This window comes from Cnephaeus nilssonii (assembly GCF_951640355.1).
Source record: "Cnephaeus nilssonii genome assembly, chromosome: 20".
Taxonomy (NCBI): Eukaryota; Metazoa; Chordata; class Mammalia; order Chiroptera; family Vespertilionidae; genus Cnephaeus; species Cnephaeus nilssonii.
Genome location: NC_137091.1, coordinates 21,219,395 through 21,236,759, shown reverse-complemented (window position 1 = coordinate 21,236,759; position 17,365 = coordinate 21,219,395). Strand labels below are relative to the sequence as shown.

Sequence of the window (17,365 nt, the reverse complement as noted above, 5' to 3'; positions counted from 1 at the left end):
GGAGAGACCGAGTCAGTGATCCTGACAGCAGCAGCATTTAACTGATGCTTCCCATGTCAGAGCCGTATCTGCCCTTACGTGCCTTGTACCCCGTCCTCCCAGGATGTTGAACCAGGGCACCTCACTGCGCACTCTCGGGCTCCCATCTGGAATGAGATAGGGATGGGCTCCCCGGGGCTGTGGGTGTTTGGGTGCTTTATCAAGCCCCATTTGACCGATGGGGGGGAACATGCTTAGAGCATAAACACCAAGCCGAAGTTCACGTGGCAGAACCAGACCCAGGCCCGCCTTATGACCAAACCCCAGCCTGCCCTGCCTCCAGAGGTCAAAGGTGACAGGGAGCCTGGCTCCTGCCCAAGTGCAGACCTCACTCCCTACAGGGAGTACTTGCCTGTTTTCACTAGGGTCAGTTTCAGCCCTGGGAGCAGGCAGACTTTCCCAGCGCCCCCAGGCCGACCCTTAGCCTCCAGGCAGCAGAGCAGCTGATTGTGGGGTGGGAGCCTGTTGGTCCTGCCTCGCTGAGAACTCGAACTGCTGCTCTGGGGACTCGCAGCAGTGACCCCAGTGTGTCAGCCCCTCTTTTGGGCTCTTTAGTAATTTAGAGAATGTATATTATTCAGCTGGGCGGTTTCATCTCTGGATTCAGAAACACAGTGCCTTGGGGATTGTGTTTCCAGTGAAGAGTGAAATTCCACTTGTCACAGTCACTGGAATCACAAACCTGTTCCTGGAAGGGGCTCTGGTCTCTGGTGTTTACAAACATCCCAGGTCCTGGGCGCCCAGGTGGGAGCCTGCTGTTCTGCCTGCTCAGCTGTCAGGTGCTGGGGCCCCTGTCAAGTCCCTCCCTCTCTGTCCCCTGCCTGCTCAGGGGTGACAGCGCTGTGTGGATTGGTGTGTGTGACCCAGGGCCTTTCTCTCTCACGTTCAGTTGTACCCCCACCCCAACCTCACTTGGGTGAGCCCCTGGGGAAGACTCGTGCACCAGGCCCCAGGGGGTCTGTGGGAATCTGTCCAGAGTGGCTGGCATTTCCTAGAATTTGTCAAACAGTGTTCTTTAAAAAAGAAAAATCAGCCCTAACCGGTTTGGCTCAGTGGATAGAGCGCCGGCCTGGGGACTGAAAGGTCCCGGGTTCGATTTCAGTCAAGGGCATGTACCTTGGTTGCAGGCACATCCCCAGTAGGGGGTGTGCAGGAGGCAGCTGATTGATGTTTCTCTCTCATCGATGTTTCTAACTCTCTATCCCTCTCCCTTCCTCTCTGTAAAAAAAATCAATAAAATATATTTAAAAAAAAGAAAAAAAAAAGAAAAATCATACTTTGAAAACATTTTACAAAGTGCAATAAGCCATACACAAACGGATAGATATTACACGCTTACACTTATATATGGTACCTAGAATAGGCAAATTCATCGAGACAGAAAGTAGAATGGTGGTTGCCAGGAGCTGGGGGGAGGGGGAGAGAGGTTACTGTTTAATGGTGGCAGAGTTTCTGTTTGGAATGATGAGAAAGTTCTGGAAATGGATAGTGGTGATGGTTGCACAACATGGTGAACGTGCTTTATGCCACTGAATTATACACTTAAAAACAGTTATAATGGTAAATTTCAGGTTAAGTTTTACCACAATTTAAAAAAGTGTTTACTGTAAAAAAAATTGCACAACCAATGAATGTTCATTCAAGTAACATGAGAAAATAATTTTATTTACACTGAAACCTCCTTCCCTTCTCCACAAAACAAACTAGTTTTCTGTGAGATTCTAATCCATGACGAGAGAAAAAGTCTTACTTCCTAACTAGCACAGTAAGTACTAAGCACCCAATAGGCCTGCCCTAAATAACCCACAGTGGTTAAAATAAAACCTACCCCCACCCCAAGATAACCACAGCTGATCTTTTGGTATCTATCTTTCCATACTTTTCCCACTGCAAAAATGTGACATAAATATGTGAATTTTTAAAAAATATATTTTTATTGATTTCAGAGAGGAAGGGAGAGGGACAGAGAGATAGAAACATTAATAATAATGAGAGAGAACCATTGTTTGGCTGCCTCCTGCACACCCCACACTGGGGATTGAGCCCGAAACCTGGGCATGTGCCCTTGCCCTTGACCAGAATCGAACCTGGGGCCCTTCAGTCCTCAGGCCAACGCTCTATCCACTGAGCCAAACCGGCTAGGGTTAAATATGTGAATTTTTATGACAATAGGATCCAATTGTACTTATTATTTGGGAGACTATTTCCCCCCACTGAACAGGATATTGTAAATGTATTTCCATGTCATTCTGTGTCATTTGTGGTGCCGCCTCGGGTTGGATTCTGTGGATGTTCTGGGATTTCTTTAACTGGCGTCCGTTATTGAACATGTAAGTTGTTGCCATGTTTTCCTGATCAGCAGGAAAGCTGCAAGTTCTGTTCTGGCACATATGTCTTTGGATACTTGTGAGTGCATGTTTTAGGGTAAATTCCTGAAATTTGGGGGTCAAAGGGCCAAGGCCTATTAGGGGTTTTTGTCTCGTCTTGCTGGACTGCATGCCGGAGCCACACGTTGTTTATAGCTGTTCCTGTGAACTGGGAGATGCTGCTTGAATGGAGTGAGAGGATCCCCCACTGGCCAGACTCAGCCATGGGGCAGTCCAGGCCGTGGTACTGAGAAGGGGAGCAGTTTGGAGGGCCAAGGGTCCCCCTCTACACGTCTGAATCCCCAGAATATGTGACTAGGTCACCTTACAAAGCTTATAAAGCAAAAAGTGCTTTGCAGGTATGAGTAAATTAAGAATCTTGAGATGAGGAGATGTTTCTAGATTATCTGAGTGGTCCCAATGTCATCACAAGGTTTTTATAAGAGGGAGTCAGGCCCTGGCCAGTGTTTCTCAGTGGGTAGAGCATCGGCCACACACGGAAGGGTCTCGGGTTTGATTCCTGGCCAAGGGCATCTACCTGGGTTGCGGGTTTGATCCCCGGCCCCGGTCGGGGGTGCATGCAGGAGGCAACCAATTGATGTGTCTCTCTCACAATGATGTTTCTCTTCCTCTCTCTCTCTCTCTCTCTCTCTCTCTCTCTCTCTCTCTCTCTCTCTCTCCCTTCCTCCCTTCCACTCTTTCTCGGAAAAGCAATGGAAAAAATATTCTCAGGTGAGGATTAACATTTAAAAAAAAGGGAGTCGTAAAGGCCAGAGTCAGAGGAGATGTGATGACGGGAGCAGAGGTGGGAGTGATGCAGGGCAGGAGCCCAGGAATGCGGGCGGCCTCTGGCAGCTGAAAACGGCAAGGAAAGGGATTCTTCCCTAGAGCCTCCAGAAGGAATGCAGCCCTGCCGACCCTTTTGGACTTCTGGCCTCCAGAACTGTAGGACAATAAATCTGTATTGTTTCAAGCCATTAAGTTTACAGTAATTTGTTGCAGCAGCAATAAGAAGCTAATACATATCCCCTCTGCCACCAGGTCCCGAAGCCCCAGTGTCTGAGGGACAGTGGTCTCCCTGTGCACCCAGCAGCCTGATGACCTGAACATCACCCGCTCCCTTAACCAGATGCCCCCAAGGTTCTGCGCATAGAGGACAGACAAAGAGGTACCCTGTCCCCGCCCCCAGGGCCCACCTTTGACCAGACTGTGAAATTACCCTCAAGGGTTGGAAACTGGGACTTGCTTAGGGGTCACAAGGGTCAGTGTGAGGTGGTGCTATGACCAAACCTCAAGGTCTAGCCTGGCAGACCAGTGGGTTCCCCACCCACTCCACCAAGCTCAGCCTCTCTTTCTGTGCTAGTCTGACTTGCCTTTCTGGGAGAGGTAGCCATTCCCACTTTGGAGTGAGTGAAACAGTACATCTGGTTCTGGGTTCTCTCCCACCTGTCAATGTTGTGCTACTACAGAGTAGTAGCACTCAAATCTCTTGTTGAAATCCAGGGCTGGGATAGGTAGTTCCCATTCTCATCCACTCCAGAGCTCACAGGGTCCCGTTGGTCACTCCCAACCCTGAAATGTCCCTCTTAGGCCTCCCCAAAACAAACTCAATTCTTGCCCTCCATAGGGAGTTGCCTAACTACACCTGGCTCATGTTTGTGACAATAATCCTATCTAATAAAAGAGTAATATGCAAATTGACCATCACTCCAACACACAAGATGGCTACCCCCATGTGGTCAAAGATGGCTGCCCCCATGTGGACACAAGATGGCCACCACAAGATGGCCAGCAGGGGAGGGCAGTTGGGAGGGACCAGGCCTACAAGGGAGGGCAGTTGGGGGCGATCAAGCCTGCAGGGGAGGGCAGTTAGGGGGTGATCAGGCAGACAGGCAGAAGCGGTTAGGGGCAATCAGGAAGGCAGGCAGGAGAGCAGTTGGGAGCCAGCAGTCCTGGATTGTGAGAGGGATGTCCGACTGCCTGTTTAGGGCCTAAACGGGTAGTCGGACATCCCTCGAGAAGTTCCAGATTGGAGAGGGTGCAGGCTGGGCTGCAGGACACACACCCCCGTGAACGAATTTCGTGTACCGGGCCTCTAGTGTTTAATAAGCAAGGATTCTGTGTCAGGTCCAGTGCCCCAAACTTTACCTGAGTCATTCAACGGAATCCCCTCAACCACCCAAAGTTTTATCCTCCCATTTCACAGAGGAGGAAACTGAGCCCCAGGCAAGTTAACTCATGCATAAGGTCATTCAGCTGCAAGCAGCAGAGCAGGATTCCAACCAGATAACAACTCCAGAGCCCAGAGCTGCCTGGCCGAAGCATTTCGTTTGGCTCACTCAGTCAACATTTCAAAATCCAGAGATTTTATAAAACAATCTGGATTTCTAGATTCTCTTGAAAAATCTAATTTACCAACAGAAAGAACTCGCAATAACCAATGCAGGAACAATTTGAGCAAGAAAATGAAGCAATATGGGATTCTAATCCAAAGTGTAAAATAAATATCCATGAGTTCACACTGATATAAAGAAAGGATTGGATAAATAACTAAAGAAGAGACAAATTTCCAGTACAGAGTAATTCAAATAATTTATGTAGATTCTGTGTCCTCAGGAAGGTAGAGCATAACCCCTCCTTCCAAAGAGTGCAAGTAGAGGCAGAAAGTCACTTTATAGTGGAGAAACCTGCCTGACAAACACTCTATCAGCCAGGTAATCGAGGTCAACAACAGCAGCAATAAATCTTGTTGATATGTACCCTTGACATCATGTGATGAGAATGGCATTTTACCTCTGGGCTCTTCCTCCTAAAAAGTCACACCTAACCATGAGCAAAACATCAGACAAATCCCAATGGAGGGACAGTTTAAAACATCCCTGACCAGTGTTCCTCAAAACTGTCAAGGTAATTAAAAATAAGGAAACTCTGAGAAATGGTCACAGCCTAGAGCAGTGGTCGGCAAACTCATTAGTCAACAGAGCCAAATATCAACAGTACAACGATTGAAATTTCTTTTGAGAGCCAACTTTTTTAAACTTAAACTTCTTCTAACGCCACTTCTTCAAAATAGACTCGCCCAGGCCGTGGTATTTTGTGGAAGAGCCACACTCAAGGGGCCCAAGAGCCTCATGTTGCTCGAGAGCCGCAGTTTGCCGACCACGGGCCTAGAGGAGCCTAAGGAGACATGGTGAGCAAATGTAATGTGGGATCCTGGATGGATCTTGGAATAGACAAAGGACAGTAAGGAGCAACTAAGGTAACCTGCACAGAGCGTGGCATTAGGTAACAAGGACGTGTCACGTTGGCTCATCAGTGGTGACAGATGCTCCAGGCTAATGTAGGAGTATTACAGTGCCCACAGGTGCCTCTGAAGACTCACTGCACTCTCCTAGGCCAGGGGCTCCTCTGCCACGAAGGTGCCTGGTTACCCTGGGGTGGGGAGGAGGAAAAGGAGCCACCTCTAGACACAGCAAGGCCCAGGGAACAGCAGCCAGAGAGCTAGGTATAAAGCTTGTCTCTGCCCAGACTTACTCAGTGGCTGTGTCCAAATTCCCTTCCGTCCCAGTGCCAGGAACAACAGTAACCTCTGTCTCCCTGGGCCCCTGGTAAGCCCTCAAGGACCCTCTGAGGGTGCAGTGGCCTACTCAGGCGGTCCAGCTGCTGCTTCTGGTGTGATCTGCTATTCATGAGGCCCTAGAGCCTGTTGTCTGCAGGAGTGAGTGAGTCACCAGGATCATTTGCCTGCGGAGGAGGGGGTGGGCTGGCAGGGGGTGGTGAGAAGGAGCATCCCTGCTTTCACAGACACCTGGTAATGTCAGGGGAGGGCACGCAGTGCCCGTGGGGCTCCTCTGCTGGGCCCCAACCCCACACCCAACGCCCTGGGTCCCTTGCACTGGCCAGGGATCCCTCTTCCTGAGCTAAGGGAAGAGTTGGTGATGCCCTCCCCGGATAAGCAGCTGTAAGCAGTCATTGGCTCAGATGGAGGAAAGGATTAGATGGTTTCAAGGTCCTGGCCCTAGCTGCACCCCGCCTTTGGGTTTCCATTGCCCTGTAGCTAGGGATGGGAAAGGGGTCTTTGCCTTTCCTGGGCATCGAGAAATGGGGCTGATGGGAGAGGAAATAAGAGTGGTAAGAATCCAGCCAAGCCCAGCTGGCATGGCTCAGTGGTTGAGTGTTGATTTATGGACCAGGAGGTCACGGTTCAATTCCTGGTCAGGGTACATGCCCGGACTGCGAGCTTGATCCCCAATGTGGGAGACATGCAAGAGGCAGCTGATCAGTGATTCTCTCTTGTCGTTGATGTTTCTATCTGTCTCTTCCTCTCCCTTCCTCTCTGAAATTAATAAAATATATTTTAAAAAAAAGAATCCAGCAAAGTAGGAGAGAAAGAAGGAGGCGAGGCAGGCTCAATAAGGGAGGGGTCAGGGTGGCCTCTGAGGCCGCTGAGACAGTGGGTGCATGTGGCTGGGAGCCCAGGCACCAGGCTGAGCTGCTGTTCCCAGCTCAGGAGCCCCCATGCCAGCTGGACACAGGCGGGTGGGCACGGGCAGGGCTGCCTGCCAGGCACACACAGAGCGTCCTTTGAAAAGGTGGCAGCTGTCAGCCCAGAGCCCTCTCTGCTCCCTGTGGCCCTGCCTGCTCCCTCCAGCTATGCCTTGCCAAGCACTGGGCTAGGGAAACTGAGGTGCACAATTTGGAGCCTCCACTCAATGGGTGAAGTGGGGGCAACCCTACTCAGTTGGAGCAGGAAGGGACCCTAGTTCATCGAATTGAGAATTGGGCCCTGGGCCTGTGGCAGGCCTCAGTTTCCCCCTTTCTTGCACATCTTGTACCCCTCGTTGCTGGTGGGCACTGTTAGGGAACCCTTGGGAGGAAGATGAAGACAGCCCCACCTCTTGGGGAAGAAGGCTGGAAGGTTTCCTCAAGTCCACTGGATGACCTACTAATGGCGGATTTTGACATGTGGAAGCTGAGGGCCAGATCTGGGTCTCTGAAAAAGCCCACCTGCCGTTGCTTCCTCCCTCTGTTCAATCCTGGCCCTGCACTCCGGGCAGACAAAAGAGCCTGTCCCCCTGGGCACCTGCCCCCACGGATTCCCTAGGGGGCTGGAGCTCTCTGTCTGCCCTGGGAGCTCCTAGTAGCCAGTCTGCTGCCAGCCTCATAGAACCAGCTCCGTCTTTCCTCCTCTGGGTGGGCTGCCGTGCTGACCTTCCCAGACACTGCCCTGGCCACCGGAACCTTGACCTTGGTGCTCACTCATCCTCCCCACACAGTCCCTGGGCGAGGGACTGCGGGGAGCCCAGAGCAGGCAGAAGGGCCCTGGGCGGCCGGTGGGGGTTACCTGGGTCTCTGGGCTCTCAGCTGGGGCGGTGAGAAGGGTTTCTAGGAGCCCAGCTCTGCTGACATATACAAGGACTGGGAGCCCGGCCAGACCACCCGGCAGGCGCCCAGTACCCTGGGCTGGGCAATGTGGGGGGTGAGGGTTCTGACCTCCAGAACCGGGTGGGCGAAGAGGAGATGGTGCGATTGGCTATGACTTGCGAAGTGAAAGGTGGGTAATGGGTGGTGACCGAGCCTCTGAGCCTCGTTGGGCCGACAGAAAAATGCCGGGGTCTGTGGTCCTTGCCTTTAACACGGCCCTGGCGGAGGAGCCGGGAGGAGGGGTGTAGCACGCGAGGCGCATGCGCTGCGTGGGCTGGAGCCGCCGGACCGTCCGGCCGCCGGGAGCGCGCAGGACCCACGGGCACCCCGAGAGCCGGACCCCGCGGCGGCGCTGTGAGCGGCGGGCGGACCGGACCCGCAGCCTGCCGGCGCCGCTGCCCCCGGCCCCGCTGCCCACCCCGGCCCGGGAGGGCGGCCAAGATGTCCGTGCCGGTGAGTACCGGACCCCGCGTCGGCCCGGACCGGCCTGCGACCCCGCCCCGCCCGCGGCGGGCCTAATGCGCGGGGCTCCCGGGCGGGGGGCTGCTCCGACTCGGGCTTTCTTGGACGGGGTGTGGGGGCACCTTGGGGCGGCTCCCCAAGCCGGCCTCTCTGTCCCTGCCTTTCTTTCCAACCTCCTCCTGGAGAGCCGGCCCGTGGGTACGTGCTGTGCCCTCGGGAGAGCCCCAGGCGGCCGGGTTAATAGGGTCTTTGTTGGCCCCGGGAGATCCCTGAGACAGCTGGGTCAGGAGGAGCCCGTGCTACCCCCCCACCCCCACCCCCGGACTCCCCCCAGGAGGCCAGGCCCGTGGGGAGAGGTCTGTGGCACTCGGGAGCCCCACTCCAGGACCGTGGGGGCCGGTGAGGGGGGGGCGGTCTGTGGTGTCCCCAGGGATGGCTGCCCTCCTGTGCTCCGGGGACCTCCCGGGATGGTCAGGCCTGGCGCCGGCCTGGACCTCTCCCGAGACACGGGTCCCCCCCGGACGGCTTGGCTGGGTGGGGTTCTGTGCCAGCCGCCCCCCTCCCGCCCTGCCGCCGGCCTCCCCGCCCCCCTTCCCCCCCCCCCCCCCCCCAACGGCTGATGCGCTCACTTTCCAGGGAAGTTCTCCTCTGCCGCTGAACCCCAAGGGCGTAGGGCCAGTTCCCTTCCTCCCTCCCCACCTTGGGGGCTCCTCTTCTCTCCTGACACTCCCTCTTCCTGGCCCAGCAGGCGAGCTTGGGCAGCCTCCAGGCCGAAGCTTCACACTCAGGCCAGCGCATCTGGAAGCATCTGTCCCTCCTCCCCGCCCCCCGCCCCCTTTTGAAGGTGGCAAGTGATGCTAGCCACCCCCAGGCACCCGGCCCAGGTGCAGGCCCCAGCCTGCTTTACAGATGGACAGGCTGAGGTGGGGCCAACACCCAGAGTCCTCCACAGAAGGGGTGCTGGCTGCGGGCTGGAAAGCTGTGGCCTCCAGCCATTGTTTCCCTGAGGAGTCAGGGCTTTTCCCTCTGACAGCATGGGCAATGGGCCGGAATGCCTGTTCACCTGGCCTTGTTTCTGGGACTGCTCCTCAGCCGGGGGACCCCGTCCTTATGGTGAAGCAGACAGTTGGGGCTTCCTGGCAGGGCAAGTGGCCTCGTAATTAACCACCATAGAGATTACTGGAGGAGAGATGCTGTGTAAGTGCAAAGCATTGTTATTATGGAATTAAAGATCCCAACTCCTGCCCGCCTCCAGAAGTGGTAATGCAGAGTTGCAGATGAAAAAATTAGGGCTTCCAGACAGTGCTGATGTGAATACCCCCCACCCCCAATTTATTCTGGTTCAGAGCATAATTGCCTCATCGAAAGAAAGAAAGACGGAAAATGCCTGCCAAGCCCTTCTCTCCTGCTCTGCTTTCCTGCAAGGCTCTGGATCTTTTCTGGGGCCCTGCCCTGACCCTGTGGGCGCTGGCCGGAGGGACTAGGCAGACCACCTGAGCCTGTTTGAGGGCCTAGGTCTTATGGAATGGGACTTGGGTCACTCAGAGCCTGGATGGGCCTCCTTTTGGCAGGTCTGCCCTTGATTTGGTTTAGTTGTCCACAGTCACAGCAGAGGATGGCACCCAGACCCCTTGCCTTACAGGAGTTTGGGCAGCCTTCCTGGGCTGCGTACCTCAGTGGACGCATCTGTAACAAGAGAGGTATGGCAGGAAGGCCAGGGCCTGGTTCTGACTTGGATAGACCGGCACTGCTGTGAAGACCTGCAGCCAAGGTCTGCTTGGCCTGTCCACACTGTTGCCAGCTCCAAATCACTTCCCACCCTCCTGCCTGCAGCCACAGCCCCCAGGGACTCTGCAGGGGTTGGCAGAGGTCTCACCCTCTGTCCCCTATGTGGCAGGGCTGTCAGATCACCCTGGCTCTGTCCTGGGGCCTTGGGAAATGTGGAAGCTGGTGGGGCTGGGAGGAGAAATTCATTTTTGGAGCAACCATGAAATGTTCGGAAAATTGCTTTCATGTGCTGCTAAGTGGTGAGGCCCCTTGAAGGCTTCCAGGCAAGCAGCTTGCTCAAGCCCTGCTCTTGGAGCCCAGAATGGTGACTTCCCATGTGGTACTCATGGACACATTTGGGTTTTAAGCACACCCGTTCATTTGGGCAGTCTTTTCCTGGATGGCTGACGCAGGCACTTTGGCCCACGGAAATTACAAGATGCTTCAGAATGAACTGGGAGGTGATGATGGGGAGAGAAGAGGCTGGGACGGCCTAGGTTGAGCCAGGAGTGACTTACTGAGTGTTAGAGCAGGAGGACCCTCCAGGGGCCAGCTGGTCTCACTGTCATTGGACCTGCACAGGGTCTGGGTCCCAGAGAGGGGAAGGCACACAGGGTCCTTCTGACTCTCTGTGAGTGCTCCCTCCTGGGCTCTGAGCTCCTCCTGGAGACACTTCTGGCTTGGGCTCTGACATCTGCCTTCCTCTTCAGCATGGCCACCGGGGGCCCCAGGCTGGTCTCTTGCCTCTGGGTAGGCAGGAAGCACTTGAAAGGAAAACGGCTGTGCCACCCACCTCAGACCCTCTGGCAGGCACTGGCAGGAGTGACAAGGTGCTGGCTGCCCCCTGGCACTGTCTGGTGAGAGGGCGAGAGGCCAACTTCCAGCTTGTAGAGAAATTCCCTGCTGTCTGTTCCTGACTCGTGTTCCCTGCCTGTGAAATGGGCTCATCCATTCCAGCTCCTCCTCTGTTCCTTTATTGAGGGATGGGTTCTTTCAAGGAGTGAAGGTGCTGACGTGTGGAGAGTGACCTGTGTGCCAGGTGCTGGGCTCAGGGCTTCACAGGCGCAGGCAGGACCTGCGTCTTGCCAGGGTCGCATGGCCACTGAGAGACAGAGCCAGGGTGGGAACAAAGTTTGGCAGGATCCAGCGCTAGAAAGTGAGCATCATCCTGCGTGGCCTCTCTAATTGTGGGGATTGTGGCTTGTTGAGCTGTCCACAGAGGCCAAGTCTGCTGAGAGAGCGACCCTCTGCTTGTGGTTTTCCAAGCATGAGTTTGTGTAACCCCTTCGGCACCCCTGGGAGACTAAGCAGCTTGCCCAGGGCTGTGCAGCAGGGTGGGTCTAGCCCTGTGCAGCCCCAGGAGTGGTCGATGGAGATCAGTGGGCCAGGCATGGCACCTGGTTGAACCTCTGCCAGTGATCCGGGGCCCCTTGTGCCTGGCTCTGGGCCAGCCAGTGCTGTGATGTGGGAGCTGGCCAGGGAGTGAGAAGGCACTGGCCTGGGCAGCCAGGCTGTGGACAACTGGAGCCTGGTAGGGTGGCTCAGAAGAGGACAGTGGGAAGAGGCAATGTCCAGGTCCAAAGTCCTCATTCAGGCTCCAAAGCACAAGGCATGCCCTTCCTGCCACATCCCCTCTTCCCACCCGGCCTTGGCTCTGCGCGGCCCTCCCTCTGCGGGGAGTGATCTCCAGCTGCTGCCTTGCTCACCAGGTCGCCCTGCTCACTCTTGAGTGCTCAGGCTGAGGGCGTTGCCCTGGGAAGCCCTCCGGGACCCCATTTGTGATTGTGCCTTTATTGTTGGGGTTATTTGGTTGCTGTCAGGTTCCCTCACCAGACTGCAGGCTTCCTTCGGGTAGGATCCAGGCCTGCTCAGCTCCTCTCTCTCTGCCTCTGCCCCAGTTTGCCCTGACTGCCTGCCAAGGATGTGGTCTTGGGAGCACTGAGGAGTCCCCACAGACAGGTGGCTGTGTCCTTGTAGAGAGCTGCCATGTCAGCTGCTGTCCCGGAAGCCTTGTTAGGAAGGCCGAGTGGGGTTCCCAGAGAGGTTGCTCTAGTTGGGGAGGCTGTTCGGTGGCTTGAGGGCAAGAGCTCTAGAATGAATGGTGCTGGGTCATCTATACGAGTGAGTTTCTGAGCCCGTGTCTCCTCTGTATTATGGAGACGTGAACTGCGCTGAGCTCTTGGGGTTTTGTGAGAACTTGGCAAGGATTGCAGAGAGCACTTACTAAGAGGCTAATCAGTCATAGCAGCTACTGTTGTTGAGGTTATCATCTTTATCCTGCCCTGCTGGCTGGTGCAGTGATCAAGACCCACTCCTGGCTCCAGCACGATTCTCCATGGCCTGCCCCAGTCTGCCTCCAGTGCCCCTTTCTTTATGGTCGGTGTGGTTCTCACCAAGGCCTTAGTGGTGGGATGACCCTGGCCTCTCCGCTGCCCCCACCTGCCTGCAGGACCCCTGCCTTTTGAGCCCTGGATAAGCCATGAGTAGGCCTTGCTTGATCTCACCCCACTGACAGAGTGAACTGCAGGTGGATGGCCTGCCCTGAGTGCTCCAGGAGTAGGCTCGGGGTTGCAGGCGGTGGAAGCCACCGGGGAGGTGCAGGCCTGTCCTCAAATGTGGTCTGCAGCAACCTGCAGTAAGAGCGGGGGGAGGGCCCTTGGTGGGAAGGAGAGCACCCGTGAAGTGGGTTCCAGTACCTTAATGGAGGGGCTCATGCCTGCAGGTGAGGCAGGTGGGCCGCCAGGCTGTGATGGTGGCACCTACTGACCCCCACTTCCCACCCTGGACATAAGTTTGTGCTCCCTAAGATCCGCTGCACCTGCGCCTGTCCCCTTCCCTCTCTGTGCTCATTGTCCTCTCCAGCCTAGACCTGGCTTCCTTACAGCTGCTTGCTTTTTCTGCATCCTCCTCAAACCCATCGTTTCTTCAGCTTACTCTTAGTCACTGTTTGCTGGGCAAGTGTCTCCTCTTCAAGAAAAGGAAAATGGCGGGGACATGTTGGGGACCTCAGGAGAGGTGGCAATGGATGCCCATTCTGGCAGGAGAGATGGTCACAAGGTTTGGCTCCAAGATTAATCCCTTTTCTAAGGGGGATTAGAGGCTGAGAAGGCTTTTCAGTCATTTTACATTATTTAAAACCCACCAAGTTCCAAGAAGGATTTGAAGCAGATTATAGTGAAGGACACAAATAGTCTGGGGTCATCAAAAGATCCAGAACCACGCTGAAACCGGTTTGGCTCAGTGGATAGAGTGTCGGCCTGCGGACTGGAAGGTCCCAGGTTCGATTCCGGTCAAGGGCATGTGCCTTGGTTGCGGGCACATCCCCAGTGGGGGGTGTGCAGGAGGCAGCTGATCGATGTTTCTCTCTCATTGATGTTTCTAACTCTCTAACTCTCTCCCTTCCTCTGTAAAAAATCAATAAAATATATTAAAAAAAAAAAAAGACCCAGAACCTGTGTAGTATATGGGGAATTTAACTTTAAGCTCCCTGGCAGTCAGATGGGTTCAGGATTGCATTACCTATTTTTGGTGTCCTTAATGTATTTTTTCCTCTGTGCTTTGTTTTATTTTTACCAGTTGAAACTCTTGTACCAAGGTAGATTTTCCATGTAGTGAAATGGACAGATGTTAGCTATACAGTTGGATGAATTTTGACTAATGTAGATCCCATGTAACCATCAATCAAATCAAGATAATGTCTCCATCATCTCAGAAAGTTTGCAAGTATCCCTTTTTTAAAATCCTCACCTGAGGATATGCTTACTGATTTTAGAGAGAGGGAAGGAGAGAGAGAAAAACATCGTACACGTCCCGTCGGATCAGATCTGAAACTTAGACATGTGCCCTGACTGGGAATTGAACCCGCAACCTTTTGTAGTATTCAACAATGCTCCAACTAACTGAGCCACACTAACCAGGGCGGTAAGTATCCCTTTATAGTCAAGTGTCCCCCAACCCCTGTAAGGTGACCAGTATTCTGATTTCTCTCATCATGGCTTAGATTCACCTGATCTTGAACTTTATGTAAGTGGAAGCATATATAGTAGTATGTACTCTTTGGAGTCTGGCTTCTTTCATTCAGCATAATGGTTTTGAGATTTTCATCCATGTGTTGTGTAGAAGTTCTCTTTTGTTGCTGGCTCCCTGATGCACCTATTCCAGTCGTGTTCCATTTATGAATATGAATTTATATATTTGTCCATTCTCTTGCTGATCAATATCTGCCTCTAGTTTTTGTATGCTGTGTATCTTTAAGTCCTGAAACACTAGTGTTGTCAGTATTTTACAAAACCTGATGTCTACTTATGTGGCCTTGAGGCATGGCCAGGGAGTTTGTGCCACCAAATCCTGGATCCCCTGCTCTGTGCTTGTTCAGAAAGTGGTGTGAACACGTTGCTGTTCACCGCCCTCCCAGCTGTCTAGGTTTGGAAACCCTCTTCCCAGGTTGCTTGTGGGGGGAAGCACCTTATGTTTTTAAGTTACCTGTGTTTCTCCTGGGCCCCTTTCCACTCCAGAGACCCTGGTGGGAAGAGGCTTCTAGGAGAGCAGGGGGTAGGAGAGGATGGAGGTCTTCCTGGGAGCTGACTGAATCCCTCCCCGCTTCCCAGATTCCTGGGCTCCCTCCTCTTTGTCCCTGGCTGCCTGCCAGGACACCCCAGCAGGTAGATACTCCTGGCTGCTCCTGCTTCAACCCTGGGAGGCTCAGCCACTCAAGAAGCCCAGGTGGGGGGTGAAAGGATTGCTTGGGAGCCACTCCCTGTGTCCCTAACACTTCAAGCTCTACTCTTCACACTGAGGGAGTTGGCGTGCCTGTGTTATTTTTACAAATCTTTACTATTACTTTTTTTCTGAAGAATAAGCCTTAGCAAAAGATTTACACATCCTCTCAAATGCCACCTCCTCAGAGAGGCCCTCCCCGCTGCCCCAGGCACTTGTATAAAATAGTCCTCACTGCCATCCCTGTGCTCTCTGCTGTTCTCCTCCAGATCCCTGACCACCACAGGTGTTCCCTTGTTTATGGCTTCCCCACTCCCCACACCCCCCAAACCCTGGAGTGTAGGTTCTCAGAGACCTGGATGCGTTTCCAGGCAGCAGTATCCTAGTGAGAGGAATGACCAGTGCACTAATTATGCGATAGAGCCTGCAACCAGCCACTCCCCACCCCCACAAGCCCAGGGGAGACGCTGCCCACCACCCCCTGCATTGGCTGTGGATCTGGAGCAGTAGGGCTCTGCAGAAAGATTCTACCTCAGAGCCTCCCTTGAGGTTTTGTTCTTGTGGTCAGGGACTAGGGGAAGCTCTGGGCACCAGAGCAGGGGCTGGGAGAGCAGGGCTCAGTAGAGAACACCCCGCCCCCTGGTGCCTGGCATGGTGGGGCTGGTGTGTGATGGGCAGGAGAGGGATGTGCTGCTGACACCAGGGTACCACTGTGCATCATGCACCATGCCTCAGACCGGTGGCCTGGTGATAGGCAGGGCTGCTGGCAGTGGTTAACCAGTGGTTCCCAACCTTTTTTTAGCCATACTCTACCTAAGCATCTCTAAAATCCTGATGCCCGCCTTGTGACATATAATTCTTACTAGGGGCCCAGTGCACCGAATTCGTGCACCTTGAAAGGAACTTTGGGCCACAAGGCTGTGATGGGCACAGGGGCGGGTCTCGGCCCATCCTCCTCGCCCCCACCTGGCCCCTCCCACCATGGCCCTTCCTGCCACGGCCCGGTCCCGTCTGCTAATAGCCCTGCTCCCGCCATCTCTGTTCCCATGTGCTCACAGCACTGGCCCTGCTCATACCTGCTGAAGGCATGGAGCGATTGGGGCTGGTGCCAGCAGCAGGTGTCAGCGGGTGCGAACAACGGGTGCGAACAGCAGCTGCTGCTCCGATCGCCCCTCAGGAGCAGGGGGAGGCGGAGAAGCCCTGAGGGGTGATCAGGACCAGCAGCCTCCACTCACACCCACTGACAGCCCTGAGCAATTGCGGCGCCGGCAGTGGGTTCGAGCTGTGGTTCCGGTGCCGGCAGCGGGTGCCAGCGGGGTCAGCGCTGGCAGCAGGTGCGAGCTCCAGGTGGGACCACTGTGCGCGGGAGCAAAGAATTTTCAGTAACCACCAGAGGCTCGCCCCAGTGACAGCGACCAGCACCCCGCCTTGGTCTGGCGCCCCCGCTCACCTACTCCACCATCCCGCCATGGCCGATGCCCACCATGTTCTGCGCGCGCCCCCTGGTGGTCAGCGCACGTCATAGCGACCGGTTGTTCGGTTGTTCTGCCTTTGCTTATTAGCCTTTTATTATATAGGATTATTTAAAAAATCAACTCCTATTCATGTGGAGGAAGCCTAAAAGGCCATTAACTTGATCTGAACACGCTTCCAAAGAACATGGCATCCATGAAAGAGAAAAATAAAAGAACAAAAGGACAGTTGAAGGACTGAGGAAGAAATCATTAAGAAATTGTTTAAAAAATAATAATAATATAAAGTGATATGAAAAAATAGCAAATAAAGTTTCAAAAAACATAATAGAGAACTGAAATGCATAAATGTCAGAATATATATTTATATACTGTATATGAGGCCCCTAGAAACATAAGAAATGAAAAAAATTCACTCTTAATAACTTATTCTCGAATTGCCCCCCTTAAAAGTCAAATTGCCACCCCCTCCCCCGTGGATGTGTGCCCCACGTTGGGAACCACTGGGCTATACTTAACAAACGCACAAACCGAGGCTCTGAAAGCTGCTTGATGGGCTGAGGGTCTGGGATCTTTAATGTTGTCTCCTGGGGCAAACGGAGCCTTTCCCTGTAGGTGGAGCAGGCTCAGGTGGTATGCTCCACAGTGTGGCCTGAGGACGAAGAACAAGCAGTGCCTTCCCCGTGGCTGCCTTAGCTCTGTATCCACTCCTTCCTGTATGCTCACTCCAGTGCTGCCCAAGCCCACAGAGTCGTCCCCTCCTGTGACAATACTGGCTCCTTGACCCACCTATCCCAGCTGTGTGGCTGGGCAGCGCTGTTCTGCCCTCTGCACATCTCTGTGGGTCTTTGTAGGTCTCCGTGGGTCTCTGTGGCTGTGGGTACCTATGCTCCTACAGAAACAGGCTCGGGGGTGAGGGGACAGCAGATGGCATGTGAAGTCACCCCCCTCTGACTGCCCTGATGTGCTGGGCTGGTTGCTATGGGGAGAAGCAAGAGCAGATGGCGGGCTGGGGCCGGCTCTTGACCACACCCTGTCCCTGCCTGCCCAGGCTGTCACCCCAAGCCCAGTGGCCACCAGCAGCTAAGCTTTCTCCCTGAGGAAAGCTTATCTTTGTGC

At 54.2% G+C, this 17,365-nt stretch overlaps 1 protein-coding gene across 1 annotated transcript in view; it reads left to right on the top strand.

Moving 5' to 3' along the window:
* Window positions 1–8,136: 8,136 nt before the first annotated feature.
* BCAR1 (BCAR1 scaffold protein, Cas family member) overlaps window positions 8,137–17,365 on the top strand; it is a 35,243-nt gene continuing 26,014 nt past the window's right edge. The window contains exon 1 of the mRNA XM_079759923.1: window positions 8,137–8,282. Coding sequence (XP_079616049.1) covers window positions 8,271–8,282 — 12 coding nt within the window. The 5' untranslated portion in view covers window positions 8,137–8,270. The remainder of the gene's footprint in view (window positions 8,283–17,365) is intronic.